General features: G+C 32.5%; 1 protein-coding gene across 1 annotated transcript in view; it reads left to right on the forward strand.

The window, feature by feature from the left end:
- Positions 1-20,275, forward strand: part of Hr4 (nuclear hormone receptor 4) — a 143,127-nt gene that overhangs the window by 118,967 nt on the left and 3,885 nt on the right. The window contains exons 9-13 of the mRNA XM_018515708.1: positions 5,263-5,397; positions 8,038-8,301; positions 11,614-11,806; positions 11,969-11,977; positions 15,839-15,966. Of these exons, the coding sequence (XP_018371210.1) occupies positions 5,263-5,397; positions 8,038-8,301; positions 11,614-11,806; positions 11,969-11,977; positions 15,839-15,966 (729 nt within the window). The remainder of the gene's footprint in view (positions 1-5,262; positions 5,398-8,037; positions 8,302-11,613; positions 11,807-11,968; positions 11,978-15,838; positions 15,967-20,275) is intronic.

The following is a 20,275-nucleotide window of genomic DNA, read 5'->3' on the forward strand; positions in this document are numbered from 1 at the left end:
CCTCAGAACGGTTTCATGATCAATGTTTAACTTCTTAGCTATGTCATAGCTGTTTACATGATGATTTTCTCCAATTTTTTGGAAAATTTCATCGACATTTTTCACAATAGGCCAACCAGAACGATGTGCATCTTTGACATCGAAATTGCTATCTTGAAATCGGCGAAACCAATTCGCTGCTGTTTATCTAATTAGAACATCCTCTCAATAAACATGACAAATTTTGTCTACGGCTTGCACAGCGTTCTTCCCTTTTTTACAATAAAGAAGTAAAATATGTCGGAAATATTCCTGATTTTCACTCATTTTCAAATTTGATTGAATGCATCAATAATATCGTTCAAATCTATGATCAATCTATTTTAAAATGTTACATGAAATAGCACGTTTCCAACGATATATAACCTAATAGTGGCACGTAAAAAATCGACCGGATCTCCATCTGTCGGCTATATATAAAATATAACCCAATATTTAAATATTATAATAATTTATAAATTTGAATCCGTACTTGAAATGGAGTTTTACGTTATAAATTTTTTCTATTTATTAAATTTATTAATTTTCTATTAGCATAATAAATTAAATGTATATGAAACAACTGCAAAGCAAGTACGTTGCGTGTATGCGTTTGATCGATACTTATGATCCATATTCAATACTAATAGCCTTACGTGCGAAAAGATACAGATTAAAAAACTTCGATGAAATCAGAATTGCATTATCGATATCTTCGAAGGGACCTGTTATGCTCGCAAATTGGATCAATCTTTGCGAATAATTTTGCACTCTTTATTGTTATATTCTTTCAAAAGTAATAATAGATTGTATCCGATAATTAAACAACCTACTGGTTTTACACTACTCTGACGAATCAGAAAGCAAACAATTAACGTCACAGAAATATTGTTTATACAGGGTGATCCAAAACAACCCAGGTGTCCCTGTAGAGACAGGGATTCTTGATACAATTCTAAAATGATTTTTCCTTTATGAAAATTTGGAAGATTAATTTTCAAATAACAAGAAGAAATAGCGTATCACGGGCCGTGTAGAGAAGATGGGCAGGAGTGGCACTCACGGCTAGACGTAGGCGCTTTACGCGCGGGGCGCATACTGACCGGACGCATTCACACGTTTATAAAAACACATTCCTTCTTTCCCCTCTACCACACTATCTATTGTCTTTCACAATACTTTAAATATACCAATTTCGTTAAATTATAAATTAGAATGATGAAATTAAAATGAATATTGAATCCTTTGAGTATCGGATTGTTTTTCGATTACATTGATAAAATTGTTGGAGAAATGTCGTAAAAAAGCGAAATTAGACAATAATTATGTGCGATAAGCATTATAAAACTATTATTGACATATAAATCAAACAACTTTAGTACCCTCACCTCTATAACATATGTATATCAAGGTCAAGGTCATTGAAGAGGTGTCTGCTAATGTAAAAGAATACCTACAATTAAGTCTAACAAGTACGTCAAATTGTAAGAAGCGCTCTTAGAATTAGACGTACTGAAACAATTGTTTGATTTTTACGCCAATAATAGTTTTATAATGCTTATCGCACATAATTATTGTCTAATTTCGCTCTTTTATGACATTTCTCTAACAATTTTATCAATGTAATTAAAAAACAATCCGATACTCAAAAGGTTTAATATTCATTTTAATTTCATCATTCTAATTTATAATTTAACGAAATTAGTAGTTTAAAATATGTAAATTTAAAATATGTGAAAGACAAAGAGATAGTGTGGTAGAGGAAAAAAGTAACAAGGAATGTGTTTTTATAAACGTGTGAATGCGTCTGATCAGTGTGCGCTCTGCGCGTAAAGCGCCCTAAACGTGAGTGCCGCTCCTGCCCGTCTTCTCTAGGCGACCCATAATATGCTATTTCTTCTTGTAATTTGAAAACTAATCTTTAGACCAAATTTTCGTAAAGGAAAAATCGTCTTAGAATTGTGTCAGGAATACGCACTAAGAAAAAGGATTTTGTTAATTTAGCAAGCCACCAATACCTTTAACCGGCGAATCGATAAATATGTGACAACAAATTATGTTGTTGTGATTGCTGCTAGTCTGCTGTACCAACCAATTATTAGTAACAGAAACAAACTATATAGAATCTAACTTATCTTTTGGATAGACTTTAGCTCGTTTACATAGAATTCGTAGATGATCGTGGAGTCCTAAGTCGTAGGAAACCGACCAAGCACAGTCAAATATAGGGAGAATACTTGACTAGAATTAATCAATTTCTTACGATTTGAGACCCTGCAACCATCTACGATTTATATATATACATGAGCCTCTTATTTGCTAGCGATACTATTGATGTACTATTTACGTAGAAATGTAATTTTTAGTGCAAAAATGAAAATAAGAGGAACAACCTCCAATGACCTTGATTTTGACAAATGTTATCCAGGTCATGATCTTGAACAACATTCAAAAGATTTTAGCCGTCGGTCAGACACCTTGGGTAATACTAATGCCGGCGGTGCTGTAACTTACAAGCCTTATAACGAAAAGTACTTAATGAAAATGAACTTAATTATAATAGAATATTTTGGAAAGCTCTCGAGATGATTTACAAGAATATGCAATAAGAAGGTAACTTTTACGTGATCTTCAAGCAATTATTCAAGGTCAAACTAATGATACTATCTTATGTTCCCCTCAAAGCCATACAACTTTCGTCTGAAATTTTTTTCTAAAATCAAAAATAAAAAAGTTATTTGGGGTGGGACATTAAAATGGGACATCCTGTATACTATACTATAGATTTCAATACTAGTAGCAGCGTATATTAGAATACGATTATAACGTTGTGTATATCTTTTCAAAATATAATTGCATTATAATCTCTAAGAAAGATATAAATTTAATTTATTTTAGTCATTACTTTGTATTAAAAATGTAAAATATCTTGATATGCGAATCGTTGAGTAATAGTAGCACTATACGAGACAAATAACAAATTCAGCATGCGTTGATCGGTTTCCTCCGCACCGATCTTGGAATGAATGAACTTACCGTCGCAATTTCACTTTCTTACGACTCAACTTGTGCAAGCCTCAAGGTTTCCCACATTACGAAAGCCAATAGATAAAACGAGCGAATAGCATGCTCGCGAGAATCAGCCAATCGTCGTCGCATTTGTGTTCATCTATACACTTCTTATATAGTACAAGATTCTTATATAACTTACAAAATTATATGTCTCCGTAAAGCAGTGTTTTTCAATACTATGTTTGTAGTTTTTTACAAACGACATAAACAGATCTTTATGATGATTAATCGATGAAATATATTATATAAAAAATTATATGAAAAATTATTTACTGAAATCATTTGAAAGCCATGTATATTATACAGGTATATATATATATATATATATATATATATACAATTATAAATTATAATGCGGATATAATTTCATAACTAAATTTACTTTCAATAAAATTAATTTTTCCTATATTGCAATTTTGGTATACAAAAATATCATCTCCGATTTTCTCAAGTGGAATGATTAGCGTGAGTAATGGAAAAATATGCGTGTTACGTCTGATTATATGAGCAAACAAGGGAACTGCCGCGATCGTTCAATTGGTCCAGTAGAGGCCATTATCAAAAGTGAAACCGATGCCGGTAAAACCGAATAAATATTGACCATGTTGGTGCTCCATTAAAGAGGTCACTTTCGAGCTGCGGCCGAGTCATCGTACGTGAGATGCACAATGAAACCACATTTTCAAAGTGAATTTTATATAAGATAAGAAAAAAAATTGCAAACAACGGAATCGCTTTCTTTAAGAAGAAGAATATTTATTGTTTTTAGTTGCGAAAATAACGTGAAAAAAAATTATTTGACCATTTACTTAATTCCAGTTGAGCTGTTGTGAAGATTAACTTTTATCTTTATTTTATCAGAAGATATTCTGCACATAAAATTTCTATAAAACTAATTTTTACTTAAATTCTTAATTATGTGTGAATATTTTATATAAATATTTAGAGAGTTTTTAAAGAGAATTACTTCATTATATAATATTCATTAAATTTTATTAAATATCTCAGATATTTAAATATTTCGAAAAAAGAATAAGCTTTGTTATAATCTAATTATAAAAATAGAGATTATAAGACATACATTATACATATATGAAACCTTTTTAATATAATTTCTATTAAATACAAATGTATATATATTTATATCTCTCATCATTTCGTTACAATTTCGCTAATAATTATTATAAAAAGAAATCATTAAACAGAATCGAAATTTATCATTTATATATAATATATTTCTAAACACATCATGCTGCACATAATTTAGCTATATCAATGAACTTTACTAATTTCTACTAAAATAGTATCGAATATCTTTTTATCGTAACGAAGTATCACGTCAATCGTTGTTCGTCATCGTCACTGCTTGGAAACGTCATAGCGAGCGACGCAGATAGGGACAATAGAAAATCAACGGCAGCCGATGCCAAGGACGGGCAGTTCTCCAACGGTTTCGTAACTCGTGAAAGTCTGCACGGGGGACAGTAACCTCACCCTCCTTCTCCTTCTCGCGCATCCTCTCCTGTATATCTTCTCCCTTGTGCCCCCTACGAAACTTTGGTCCCTTCCTCATGTTAAGCGCCTTCAACTGCAAACGTGTCCCACAGTTCTCCACGAGATAGTCACTTATGCATGAACCTTAGCCGACAAAGCGACCAGCTTTCCCTGAAGTCAGAAACCAACTTGGTAGGTTCTTTCGCTTTCTTTTTCTCTTTCTCTTTCTATCTCGCTCACATACACTCCGTGCCCGACCTCGAGAAAATGTCTCGAGATCCAAAAGGTTAGTGAAAGGTTTAGTCTATCGATTGGATGCGCGGCCGCCGAACTCGAATTTCGCGCACCAGAGGAAGTGCTGGAGGAATTAAAACGTGCAGATCTTTTCAGAATAACTTTCTCGCTTTATGAAAAAATTTCAAGAAACATTTCACGTAAACAAGATTGAAAGCCCGACCTGTGAGATACTATATGTATAACTGACAAAGATTGATTCAAACAGCAATGTATATGCGTCTCTCTCTCTCTCTCTCTCTCTCTCTCTGAGAAAATTACTACTGATTTTAATCAATATTCTAGATGCATAACTAAAATATTTAACAAATGCAAATAGTGTATTATTTTGATAAAAAAAAGGCTATGTAAATAGATTTTATATATTAACTTCGTATGTTTAAGGTGGTGCACTTACGACAAAGGTTAGACAATGCAGTTAGCAGTTCGAGGGATCGAGTATTTCCTCTGGACGCTACCTTAACCATGATTCAAACCCTTATAGACTGCGACGAGTTCCAAGATATCGCTACATTGAGGGTATGTGAGAATAGGTCCTTTTATAATAAAACATATAATGTAAATTGCATAATTTCTATTAAGACATTAGTATAATTAATGTAAACATCGACATAATTTTTTTCCACGAAAAAATATATATTTTTCTAATGTGCAGTATATAAGTTTAATTTAAAAAATTACTTATTGTTAGTCTAATCAACGTTTATTTCCGTAAGCAACAGCAATTCAGTGAATAATCTGTTTCTCCAAACCAGTGCTGGGATTTACTTGCACATTGCAGCCGATTTTCAACTTCGTTCATGCCCCTAAATGCCGATCGGTATTTAGGCTGCGCGCGGGTTGGTGAAGTAAAGGGCATAAACCAAGTTGAAAATCGGCTGAAATGTACAAGTAAATCCCAGCATTGCTCTAAACTGATCCATTTGAATGAAATATTAAGTCTGCTTTTTATTCCTACACTAGAACTCTCTTTCTTGCTTTCGCGAATATATACCCATTTCACTTTATGTTCCAAAAGCGTACACTAGTTTAGCCACAAAATCCATTATTTAAATGAGACAAATCCTATTTTCGATGAGAGCAGATCTAGTGCTTAAATATTTTGATGTGAATTTATGTACATACGGCATCACAAATAGATGATTAGTCATTGTGTAAGCAAGACTTACAGATGATTTACGTGTCACTGATACATCACTAGATATTACTACATCAATATCTTATTCACGTATGCTACACATACACATAAATTTTCATATAACATTAACGATTTAATTAGATGTCCAAGTTCAAATCTAAGAACTCTACGTTGTTTCTTTGTGCAAATGATTTGTTTGTGGACTGTTATTTCGTAAGTACAGATTGCACAGCTTTTATACGAAACAAATATTGTCATGATGTGACGATATAACAGCTCTAAAGCGCCATATTGGACTAAAAAATGATAAAAATCTCAATTTGGAAAATCTTTTTCTTTTCTATAAACTCCACCTTACAGACATGTATTAACCCATTAAAAGAATGCTGGAGTGACAGTCGAACTTAATCAAGGTCGATAGTACAGACTTTTTTAAATTCCAAATTCGATAATAATGACATCTTTTATTCATTTCTTATACTTATTATATATCGTTCTGTTATATCTCGCTCTAACGCATTCATCTGTCCTTATCTGACATATTGTAACGCCATCTCTTAGAAAGAGATCAACTAAAATACTGCTCGGTTTCATGGCTTCACGTCAATTTCATTAATATACAAACGAAATTTTCGGCGACTCTTTTCTCTTATACTAAAGCTCCTACCTCGTTTCTAAAAGTATAGGATTGTTCTTCGAGGTTTTCTGTAGGCTGCTGGCTACTTATTTTAAACGGGTAAAATCTGAAACTTTTATATGCAGCACATATTGTGACGAGTTGACTGCAGAAGCCGGTGACAAAACTACAATTTTTTATTTTCTTTCATTTTTCGTATTAAATTGTAGCTGGCAGCCTATGTTGTTGTCGATACTTTAATTGTGGAGAAGGACTTTTCAATCCATAAAGACAATTAAGAGAAAAGAGTCTTTAAAAATTAATTGTAAAACAGGACACTCCAGCATCCCCTTAAGGCCCATCCCAGTGAGAAATAACAATAAAATCGATGTCGAATCGATGTCAATTCGATGTCGATTTGATAATTTCGACGTCGAATCGACATCGAATCGATGTCGATTCCATTATCATTTCTCACTGGGATGCTTAATACAGCCGTGATAGAGCCAAACTGAATACGTGATTCATAGCATAAGCGAAAAAAAAATTACCCGTGTTTTTTGTTTTGCAAAATTGATTGTTTAAACGACAATTGTTTAAACAAATTGTTTAAAATACCCATTTTTTGCATAAACAAAGCACTGGATCGAAAAAATTCCAAGAATAAAAGTTTCTTGTTTTCGAACGTAGACTCGAATGGCACTTTTAGTTTTTTAAAAATGGGCAGTTTTAAACAATTTGTTTAAACAATCAATTTTGCAAAACGAAAAAACACAGATAGCGTTTTCGCTTATGCTATGAATCACGTAACGCACGAACGAACATGCGAGGTAAAAAAACAGAAAGAAAGAGGTTGTTCTCATAGCAACATATGAGCCAATGAGCGTGTTCGTCTTAAAACTTAACAATATGGCAGAGACGCTACTGTAGCATAAAGCGCGCGGAATTCAAGTCTCAACATAAACCAAATTGTCTCGGTAATCTGTGATAGACTAATTCTGCTGCCGGATTCGAATTCAACGCACAAAATTACGTAAGAAACGACTTCTACTTTCCAGAATGCAGGAACATGCAGACTTGTATAATTTGATGTTAATAAGAATTTTAAAATTATGAATAATTTATTGCGAAAAATATTACCTTAACTAAGATTTGAACCTGAAATTCTTTGCGTTTTCTCAATTCGATCATCGAGGTTTCGACAATATTTATTGCAATAATCAATAACTAGTGAAAAAACGTCGTATTTCAAGGAAATGTGATTAAACAATTATCCGCTTTGATCGAAAATAGGATTTCTTTTATTTAATTAGGTTTATTCTCCTCACTCCAATTCCAAATTAGTAAATCCTCAAACAAATAACTGCGCTCTAAGATTTGTACATGGCCACTGTTCGCGTTACAGAACTTGGACGAGCTGCTGGACCATAATTCAGATTTAAGTGACAAGCTGTGTCAAATAGGAGACAGCATAGTGTACAAGTTGGTGCAGTGGACCAAAAGGTTACCGTTTTACCTTGAGCTGCCGGTCGAAGTTCACACGAGATTGCTCACCCACAAATGGCATGAACTTCTTGTGCTGACCACATCTGCCTACCAAGCAATGCACGGTCATCATAGGTTGACAAATGTCGCTACTGACGGGACGGGTGCAGACTTTATGCAAGAAGTAATTACATTTTACAATAATTTATGAGAAGAGAGCGTATACATTTTATAAATAAATATACACTGTAAACGATTTTTCCTTACAATACTTTCCTTACAATACTCAGCACATATCTTCTAGAAGTTACAACAATATTATTTTTCGTGTATCAATTTTCAAACGAAATTTAAAAAAATCCAGATTCTATAAAAGAATTATTCATTTTTATTATTTTTATACGAAAATTTTTTTAGATGCAATTTGTACAAAACACAATTTTGACGATGAAGTACTAATTAGTGTCATCAAATGATGTAATTCACTTAAATGATGTAATTGTTAATACTATCATTAATAGCATTATTAATTTTTATTAATATTAGCTTTACGTACGCTTTCTTACTTTAAAAGAGACGTAATTAAAAGAACATGATTTTCGAGTTATTATCATGAATGAGTTCAGTGGATAATACATTACTGTATCAATCATAAAAAAATAGAATTAATTTTACTTCATAAAAATCGTCAGAACATCACAATTGAAAAAAAAGTGGTATAGCAAATTTCAAAATTGTCACGATTCGAAAAAAGTTGCGAAACGAAAATGCTAAAAATGACATTTGATAATGTTAAGAATATAAGGGAGAGTGGGGTAATGACGAACACCTAAGTAGAAAATGAAATAAAATAAAAGCCAAGTAAGAAATCAGTTTTTTAATTGCTTATAATTATACACCAACTATTTGTTTATTTACGTCTATCGTCATTTTTTATTAGATTTTAACATAAAATAAATTTTTAATAACAAACAAAACTCTTGCTGTTCGTGATTTTCCGACTACTATGGGGTAATCATTTTTTAAATATAGGCGCAATATGTATATTTCTGACAACGTTTTTATCTGAAGAATCCTTGATAAAAAAAGTTGATAGAGAACGATAGAAAAATCCTATCGTTTTTAATACGGAATCTGGTTTGTGAATTCACTAACTTAAATCAAATCTTATAGAAATATTACAATCATTAATTACAAATTACTAATTAACCGTGGATCAATACAAAAATATAATAATTAAACGGCTTCTTCCACGTACACAAGTTAAGTTTTGTGCAAGATCATAAATTGATCGATATTTATTAAATTATATAGAACCAAACGTTTCAGTCTGTCATCAGACCATTTTCAATGGTATTACATAGATTTGTTAAAAAAGACAAGATATAAAAAATAAAAAACACTGCAGTTCTGTCTTAGCAGAACATCATATGAATAAGGGTCACAATTTCAATTGGGATGATATAAAAATTATGGATAAAGAACAATATCTTTTCAAAAGACTGACATCTGAAATGATTTTTATCAAAAAACAAGAAAAAGGTTTAAACAGGCAGAATGACACACAGAAATTTCCAGAAGCATATGTTTCTGTGCTCGACATGTTATGATATTGCTGTTTTGAAATCACATAATGTCGCTTTAGCCTAAGATATAAATACGTTGTGTCAGAACATACGAGACAGTTCTCGCAGTTTGTCCTAGCTTTCCACACATTAATTGTATAGACGTTAAAGCGAACAAACGAAAGTATAATATGTCTTCGATATTATATGCATTACAATTCGTGATACATTTTAATAATTTTACGCAGGTATTACGAAGTTTTACGATACAATTTAATAATTTTACGTTAGGTATTACGAAGTTTTTTGAATTAATTAATTGAGGGAGTCATACTAAGAATTATAAATTATTAATTATCAGTATCAGGTAATGGTGCGTCGAGTTATTGGAATGATAATAAAAAATCATCACTAAGGATAATATAATTATAAACTACACTGATAATTTAGAGCAGACATGTTTTGCATGGAGTGCAGAGGATGGGAATCATTTTAACTGATAAGACTTACTGTTGCTTTCCATGATTTTATGCAGTTGACGAAGATTATATATGGATAATTTGTAAATTATAAATTAAATATTGACAATGATATGTATAATGACAACGAGAATGATATCGATCTATTAATATTCAATATTATTGTAAAAATTTTTTAACAAATCTATGTAATACCATTGAAAATGGTCTGATGACAGACTGAAACGTTTGGTTCTATATAATTTAATAAATATCGATCAATTTATGATCTTGCACAAAACTTAACTTGTGTACGTGGAAGAAGCCGTTTAATTATTAAATCATTAATTAATTGACTCGGGTGAATAAATCCAAAATGTGTTTAATGCCTATTCGAGTCCAAACACCAGATGTAATTGTGTATCAAATCCTTTATTATATTAGTATAATCATCAATACGTTTCGATCCTTGGTTCGGGTCCTTTTCAATATAAACTAACTACTGTATACCTCATTGAACTCCCTAGAACACTATATAATCGTATGAATTTTATAATCAAATAAAATGAAAAGATCAAACAGGTAGAACGTTAAAAGCTAGAATATCTGAACATAGGAATCATATAAATTGGAACACAGAACAGAAATCAGTAATCATAGAACATCGATTAGGTTTTTCACATGAATTTGAGTGGGATAACCTTAAAATACTTGATGAAGAAATAATTTTAAATAAAAGATTTATATCAGAAATGATTCATATACGTGGACAAGAAAACAGCTTGAATTTACAAACGGATACAGAACGTTTAAATTCAGCTTATGGTTATTTATTTACAAAAGTTTAGTTTTCGATCTTTTCATTTTATTCTAATTGTCGGTCATTTGATTAACATGAATATATGAAGATACGACGAGTATCAATATATAAGATAGGACATTCGCTTGTTGACTGGCGACATGACAAGTAACGTTGTAATCTTATATAACTAACAGTATATCATATAAATAAAATGTCAAGTTTTAAGTTTTAATTTTTATCAAATAAGTAAGAATTGATTGTAAAATTCATATGGTTATGTAATGTTCTAGGGAGTTCAATGAGATATATAATAGTTAATTTATATTAAAAAGGATCCGAACCAAGGATCGAAACGTTGATGATTATACTAATATAATAAAGGATTTGATACATAATTACATCTGGTGTTTGGACTCGAATAGGCATTAAACACATCTTATAGAAATTTTATACAAATCTTATAGAACCCGATAAAATACGATAGGATTCATATCCAATCTGATGCTTGCAAGGTCGACGATAGAAAAATGATATAAGCTTATAGAAACGATACAAGTTGATAGAAATCTTATCGTTCTCAATCGTTCTCTATTAACTTTTTTTACCAGGGATAGTTTATAAATACGACGAATGTGTTCACTGACCCATTCTAATAAAAATTTCACAACCAGGTAACGAACAACATGTATACGTTGCAAAGGTGCCTAACCAGCATGATGGGTCGGCCGATAACCATGGACCAATTGCGGCAAGATGTAGGGCTCATGGTGGAAAAAATCACATATGTCACGTTAATGTTTAGGCGAGTGAGGCTACGGATGGAGGAGTATGTCTGTCTAAAAGTAATCACTATGCTCTCACAAGGTAAGCACTTTTATTAAATCTGCTGTTATGTGTCTGTTATTATCCCGTCAAGTTAACTTCTTTGGTATTACGTGTATTCGAGCGATATATATATATATATATATATATATATATATATAATAATAATATAAGCTTATCTTCTTTCCAACGCTACAATTGGAGACACGAAATGTAAGTTTTGAAAATACTTTTTAAAAACAACTATGCACGCATGCATTTTCCCACGAGATCTTAATGTAAACTTTTATTTAACAAGATTTCAATTAAATGTAGAATAACATTTTTTTATACGAAACTTTGTTTTTTGGAAACAGGTCAGGTTAATCAAATAATTACCATCGCATCTTTAAGCATTAAAAATTGTACAGTTTATTAGTGAGCCGTTAGCGCGCGCGTGTTACATTGTCTCATGTTTGCGAGATAACCCCTCGACTTTTCCGCTTCGCAATCGGTCGTGGGTGTCTTACTAGCAATTTCCTTATACTCTAAATATTATTTCGGATATATGTTTATTGTCCGTCGCTGTTATGCTTAAATTTTAAATATTTCTGTTACATCCGCTGATAGCAATCGTTTAAATGATGAATCGCAGATTACAAATTAGAGGGCAGATTAAAAGTGGGTACAATACATTTTAGTTAAACTCTGTTTTAAATACGCGACTAATATAACGAAAGCTCGAGACAGTCGAGATAAAAAATTTACGAGTTTAAAGGGCTTCGATTTTGCGACCGACACGACGATTCATGTAGCCATTTCTGAATATATGTGTACGTGCCTCAAGTATACGTTAGTCCAGTAGAATTAGAACTGAAAAATTCCCATTATGGAAAAAAATTGTAAACCAGCATTTCTCTGCACGAAAATCTTTGGAAGGCCATCACAAAAGAAATGCATACGTTTGAGACTCAAGACTTGTATAGAAGATATGCGAAAAAAATTTAATAGTTAAAAAAACATGTTTTTCGCTTATAAAACGAAAGGTATTGATTGTATGGAAAAAAATTCAGTATGAAAAATGTAGGTATTCCTATCTACATTGAAGTACCTACAAAATGAGACGTGGAACATTAAGATCGGTCTATTAATTAAGCAAAAAAAAATAAAAAGCACCGAAAAAAACCTTTTCTTCACTCGCTCTCTGTTCATCGAGATTTAAACACAAAGCTTTGAAATTCTCGTAAAATGTAGCCTTCGTGATGACGAAAAAATCTAGCCCTAAACGATCCTGAAATGTTCATTAGTCTTTACAAAAAGCCATTTGTTCACTAAAAACCTGTCTGCGGAAAACTTAATTTTTTCACTTTTGAACAGTCGCATGGCAATTTACAAGGATGATTTTTCTTCTTGGAGAATTGCACTATCACGTACACTTAATAACAAAACGCTTTCTTGCAGTTAAATTATTATAAACCGACTTTGAAAAGTGAATATCTTTTTTTCGTACAAAAAATGGAATAACTCCGTTAATATGCATCATATCAAATAGCCGTGTGAAGCATTCGACAGCTGATATTTTTCTAGGAATTAAAAAAAAAGTTACTCTTCGATTACACTGGTCGACACCATTTTGGCCTTAAAGTAAGCGAAATTGTTTCTAATAGATTTTGATACGCTGATTACAAATATGGCCGCGGAAATGTCGTATCACGTCAAGTTTTTGAGATATTCTAACTTAAAGGTGCAAAAAATGAAGTTTTTGGCCATTTTCAACAACTTATAAAATGTCTAACAATTTTTTTTCAGCATCCAGCCGGATGTTACATTAAAGTGTTATTCTTATCCTTTCCAACGCATATTCGGTTGCTATGATCCAAATTTTTTCACTGAAATAGAGCAAATTGAATTTTTTATGTTTTTTAACCTTTTGTGTCAGGGTTTTTTGTATGTTTTTATAACCGATTGTTTTGGAAATTTGTATCCGAGGATTTTTCGGGTCGTTGATTACGAATCTGAAGATAGATTTTCAAAATTCAAAATGGCCGATCCAATATGGCGGATCAAAATCTTAAAATTTCTTCAACTTTTACGAAAATCAGTATCCGGGGTTTTTTTGAGTCACTGATTACGAAAAAAGTTGAAGGGTACAAAAATTAACATTTGATGGTCTTCATGAATTTGACCTTTGGGTCATATTTAGGAATAATTTCAAAGTTAACTTTTGTTTATGAAATGATCCAGCCGGTGAAAGCAAGATCGGGGCATGTTCCGGCCAATGAAGGCAAGATCATGAAATGATCCAGCCAGTGAAAACAGCCTTTCTGTGCCAGCAGAAGCAGCAATACAAATGCTGTATGGAAATGTGTTACCAAATCGAATGTAACAACGTTGATATTATTTTTTAGCGCAAACCACCATGTTATTGGCTTAACATATTTAATGGCTTCCTCAGATAAATTTCGAACGGAGTTTTTGCTCGGTAGGATATAACGTCAGGCATGGCTACAGGATGGTACAAGCCAGTACCCCTGATTTATCAACTCGATTTACCCGCAGGATCAATAAGGTCGATAATGAATTCGCGTACACTTTGGAGCTCAGTGACGCTCACACAAGAAACATATTAGCAGTAATATAAAATAAAAATAAGAATAAATAAAAATAACTGATTCTTTTAGTTATTTATTATTTTTTAAGGCGAAAGCTTTAAATATTCACACAATATTTTTTGTTTGTTTAAGCAACAAAAAACATATTTTAAACAAAAAATATGTTTTTTTGCTCAAAAAACACAAAATAAATATTGTTTCAAATAAAAAAAAACAATATTTTTTGTTTAAAATAAAAGTAGGGTGGTTAAAAAAAACAGGTTTTTTTAACAACTTTGCTCATTTTGTAGGTATTTCGAATACCTACATTTTTTATATTGAACTTTTTTCCATACAAACAATATCTTTCGTTTTATATGCGAAAAATAAGCTTTTTGCAACTATTCGATTTTTTTTTATATATTTCCTACACAAGTCTTGAATCTCAAACATGCATTTCTTTTCTGATAGCCTTCTGAAGATTTTCATGCAGAGAAATGCTGGTTTACAATTTTTTTCCGATGAAATTCTAATTCTAATGGGCTAATGTAGCACACAAATAGTAATATATGATCTTAACAGACTCGGCTATCCAGATATATGTGCATACGTGTCTATCATCTCACACCGACAAATTCCGTGAGGATAAATACTTGTGACGATTTAATCATAAAATTGACTTTATATATACCTACGCCGGCGGGTACGGATAGATAAATTAATGTACTAGACACGTTAGACAGCATTCATAAAAATTTACTTTGAAGAGTAGAATTGCCTGTTCGAATGAACAATACTTTCAACAATTTATATAAAATAATTTTTAACATATATAAATATCTTGTTTTTATTCTCGATTATTTAACCTTTAAACCGTACACTAATGCGAATTCACACCACAAAAATTTACTGACACTTGCGCATGATTAGTTACCGCGGCTTATCCCAACTACGTTAGATATGCTTTCTGATTAAATTGATACTATCGGATTTGTGAGAAAATTATTTCTCAGAAAAGAGTAGTTTTAAAGAAACTGTTGTTTTAATCCTCAAAAGAGACTTGTAATTAAAAATGTCAAATCCCAATTCGCATCTGTGTACTATTAATAGGTGCTCAAGGGACGTGTACGATTTGAAGGTTAATATGCAATAATAAATATACGAACAGAGATACTAGTATAGAAATGCATCGAGACATGTTAAGTGCACGCGCGCTTGGTGAATATTTAAAATTGATTTTCTTAAAAACAAAGCTTCATATGAAAAAATTTTATTCTACGTTTTCAATTTATAATTTTCATATAGAACCACATCCTTCTCGGTTACACTACCGATTTATGACATCTCGTATTGATGAAATTCACTTATAGAAAGAAATGAAAACTTAAATTAGAATATATGCAACATTTCATCAGTGGCAATTTGCATTTATAATCATTTGATGTCCCGAATTTCTGAAATGGATCAAACACATATTTCAACTAATTTCGCTTATCTTTCTTAGCACGAGGAAGTACATTGGAATTAGAACAGATACAAGAACGGTACATGAGCTGTCTGCGAAGTTTTGTCGAGCACAGCGCTCCTCAGCAGCCGGGTCGATTTCATGATCTTCTTGTCAGGTTACCCGAAGTAAGTTTAAAAAAATAAATCAATATACTAAATCTTGAAAAGAAATAATATATATGTATACATATATATACACAGGGTTTCAGAAATAGTTAGCCAAACTTTAAGAGCATATTTCATTCATTGTAAGGATGAAAAAAAGTCATATAAACATGGAAACGCTTCCTTTCCAAGTTATAAACATTTTTTTATTTTATACTTATACCTATATTTTATTTTATACTTACATTTTAGTGCAATGTATGGGCTGGTATTATTAGAGATTTCCTTCTTGGACCGATTTTTCTCCCACCTACACTTAATGGTAACAACTACAAACAATTTTTGGAAACGTAATTCCCTCTAATATTAGAAAACGTTCCACTACAGATACGCAATCAAATATGGTTCATGCATGATGGAGCTCCAGCACATTTCAGCATTGCTCGAGAGTCGAATAATAATTACATCAATAGATGGATTGGTAGAGAAGGACCCATTGCTTGGCCTGCACGTTCTCCCGATTTGAATCCTTTGAATTTTTATTTATGGAGACATCTTAAGACCCTCGTGTATAATACTCCTATTGCTACTGTGGAAGTATTCCGAAATCGTATTATCGGTGCGTGTGAAAAAATACGAAATACTCCGAGAATTTTTGATCGTTTTCGACAATCCATGCGACATCGATGCGAAGCATGCATCGATGCGGAAGGGAATTATTTCCAGCAATTTCTGTAATGAAAATATAGATATAATATAAAATAAAAAATAGATACAAGTATACAATAAAATATAGATATAAGTATAAAATAAAATATAGATATAAGTATAAAATAAAAAAATGTTTATAACTTGGAAAGGAAGCGTTTTCGAACCTATGTTTATATGACTTTCTTTCATCCTTACAATGAGTGGAATATGCTCTTAAAGTTTGGCCAACTATTTCTGAAACATCCTGTATAAAGTGTTTCATTTTAAGTGATATGGTCGATTATCTCGCGAATCGATGATTTTATTAAAAAATTTTTCGAACGTGTGTGAAAGTTGCATGGCTTGATAGGGGACACATGATGAAAATGTGGACTTGACCTTGAGTGACCTTGTCAAAATCGGATCAAGGTCATTAATGTTTTTTTAAATGGAAATCCCTATTTTTTATTACATATTCTTGTAGCTTATCTCGAGAGCTTTCCAAAACACTATAATAAAGTTACGTTTCATTGAATACTTTCTGAGTTATGGAGCTTGAAAGTTACAGTACCGCCGGCGTTATCTAATGTACACATGCGCGTGTGAGCGGGATTCTTACGCGCGCGCGTCTCCGCAATCTATCCACATTGTTTGACATACGCTCACGCGCACGGAATTGAGTCCAATCCTTCCCAATTGAACGATTCAACTTTCCTCTTTTTTTCGTATAGCTTTTTCTTTCAATTTTTTTACATTAGTGGATTTTTTCAAAGCTTTTTTCAAAATGGCCGCTTACAGTTCAAATTAAATCGTTGATATTATTCTTGTGTTTGGTGAAGCTGGATGAAATTATTGTAGAGCAGAAAGATTGTATCGTAACAGATATCCGTTTAGACGACATCCAAATGTAGATAAGAAGAATTTTATTACGAGAAGAATTTTATTAACTGCAAGCAAATAAATGCTAAAGATGACGTTAATCCGCGTGTATTAGTAGTGCTAGCAATGAAAAACCTGAATCCTCATATTTCGACTAGAGAACTACAATGTAATTTAGGAATTCCTTATGTCACCGTGTGGAGGATTTTACAAAGACATAAATTCCATCCCTACCACATCACTTTAACCCAAAATGTAAGTGATATGACGCTAAAAAGACAATTTTGTCGTTGGGCATTACAAATGATAAGAGAAGATTCAACTTTTTTTCAGTATGCTTTCTTTAGTGACGAAGCCTCATTTCATAATAATGGACAACCAACAGGCATAACTGTCATTATTGGTCCACATACAATCCTCACTAGATTCAACGTGTTGATAATCAATATCGTTGGAGTTTAAACTTGGTGCGGAATTGTAAATCAATATTTGATTGGTCCATACTTTTTTGGTAACCGCTTAAATGGGGAAATTTACCTTTCTTTTATGCAGAATAAATTGCCTGAGCTTTTAGAAGAGGTTGATCTTGCTACTCGACAAAAAATGTGATGACAGCAAGATGGTGCCCATTCTCATCGTATTGTGACGGAATACCTGAATAACATCTTTCATGAAAGATGGATAGGGAGGTATGGATATATTCAAGACCTCCACGGTCTCCTGATTTAACTTCGTGTGATTTTTTTGTGGGACTACATGAAAAATATTGTTTAAAAAACTCTGCCGACATCTGTAGGAGACATGAAAAATCGAATAACTAATGTTTGTCGTAACATTCCTCAAAATATTTTAATTTCAACAGTAGAAAATTTTAAGAAATGGATGAGGCTGTCTGCAAGAAAATCTCTATTTGAACATCTTATCAGGCTAAAGACATATTCGAAGTGATCTTGCCTTAATTGGCCGGATCAGTAATTGATCTAGCCTTGATTAGCCGGATCAGTGATGGTCTTGCCTTATAACTTAACAAGTACTTAACGAAAATAACTTTATTATAATGTTTAAACTTTATTATAAGCTCTCGAGATAAGCTACAAGAATATGTAATAAAAAATAGGGGTTTCCATTTAAAAAAACATTAATGATCTTGACCTGATTTTGACAAGGTCACTCAAGGTCAAGTCCACATTTCCATCATGTGTCCCCCTTCAAGCCATGCAACTTTCGTTCGAAAAATTGTTCAATAAAATCATCGATTCGCGAGATAATCGACCATATCACTTAAAATGAAACACCTTGTACATATTATACGATATACAGATGTCCCATTTTAAAAGATCCACTCAAATATTTCAGAATCACTGCGTTAAATCGAAGTATTTCAGACAAAACTTTTGTGATTTCGAGGGGGATATAAGATGGTATTATTGATTTGACCTTTGGTGGCGTTGTCAAAATCAGGGCAAGGTCACTTTGAATTTTTTAAATGGAACCCTCAACTTTTCATTACATATTCTTGTAACTTATTTCGAGAGCTTTCCAAAACACTATAATTAAGTTCATTTTCATTAAGTACTTTGCGAGTTAGGCTTGAAAGTTACAGTACCGCCGACATTAGCATTACGCAAGGTGTTCGACCGACGGCTAAAACCTCTTGAATGTTGTTCAGGATCATTGTTAAGATCAAGGTCATTGGAGATTGTTTCTCTTATTTTCATTTTTGCACTGAAAATTTATTTTTATGTAAAAATGAAAATAAGAAAAACAATCTCCAATGACCTTGATCTTAATAATGTTCTCTAGGATATGATCCTGAACAACATTCAAGAGGTTTTAGCTGTCGGTCGAACACCTTACGTAGTGCTAATGCCGGCGGTATTATAAGGGCTCTCACACATGAAATGCATAACAGAGCATAACATAAGACTGCTGGACCAATGAGCATCTAGCATAATGTCGCCATATTGATTTACATAAGATGCTCATTGGTTTAGCGGCCTTATGTTATGCTTATGCTCTGTTATGCATTTCATGTGTGAGAGCCCTAAAGCGGGGAACACAGACTCTTGCATAACGCATAAAATGTGAGGCATAAGAAAATCAACCAATCAGAGTCCTTTATTTCGTGGAAAGGAAGGAAATAAAGGACTTTGATTGGTTAATTTTCTTATGCATTGTACGTTATGCAAGAGTCTGTGCTCCCCGTCTAACTTTCGAGCCTTCCCTTATGGAAAAGACCGACTGCCGAAATATTACTGATCGCTACACAGAAATATTATAGGAAACTACTGGGAATATTATTAGGAATCACATAGACGTATTATTGACAACTACACAGAAGTATTACTGCTGTGTGTGATTTTTTCGCACTACTGCTGAAATATATTACTGCTTAAATATTACTGCCAGTAATACATGCGTAGTAATGGCTGTGTTCAGCAAATTCAACAGTTGAGGGAAAGTTCGCTGTTATTTATGTACTCTTCTGAATCATCCAATCAGATTTTCAGATCTAAAAGAATACATTTATAGCAGCGAGCACTTATTCAACTGTTGAAGAGTACATTCAATATGAGAAGCTTGTAGAATTTTTTCGATGATGCCAAATAGAAATAATACTTCAGTAATTATTTCTGGCACTTCTCTTTTATAGCGTTTTCGGCCCGACCGGGTTTGCACCAACCTGGGTTGGATTAATGGCGTTTTGCGCTCTCCTATTGGTAGAGCGTGTGACATCAACCAATAGGAAAGATTAATCCAA

Source organism: Trachymyrmex cornetzi, unplaced genomic scaffold (assembly GCF_001594075.2).
Source record: "Trachymyrmex cornetzi isolate Tcor2-1 unplaced genomic scaffold, Tcor1.1 scaffold59, whole genome shotgun sequence".
In the NCBI taxonomy this organism is placed as follows: domain Eukaryota; kingdom Metazoa; phylum Arthropoda; class Insecta; order Hymenoptera; family Formicidae; genus Trachymyrmex; species Trachymyrmex cornetzi.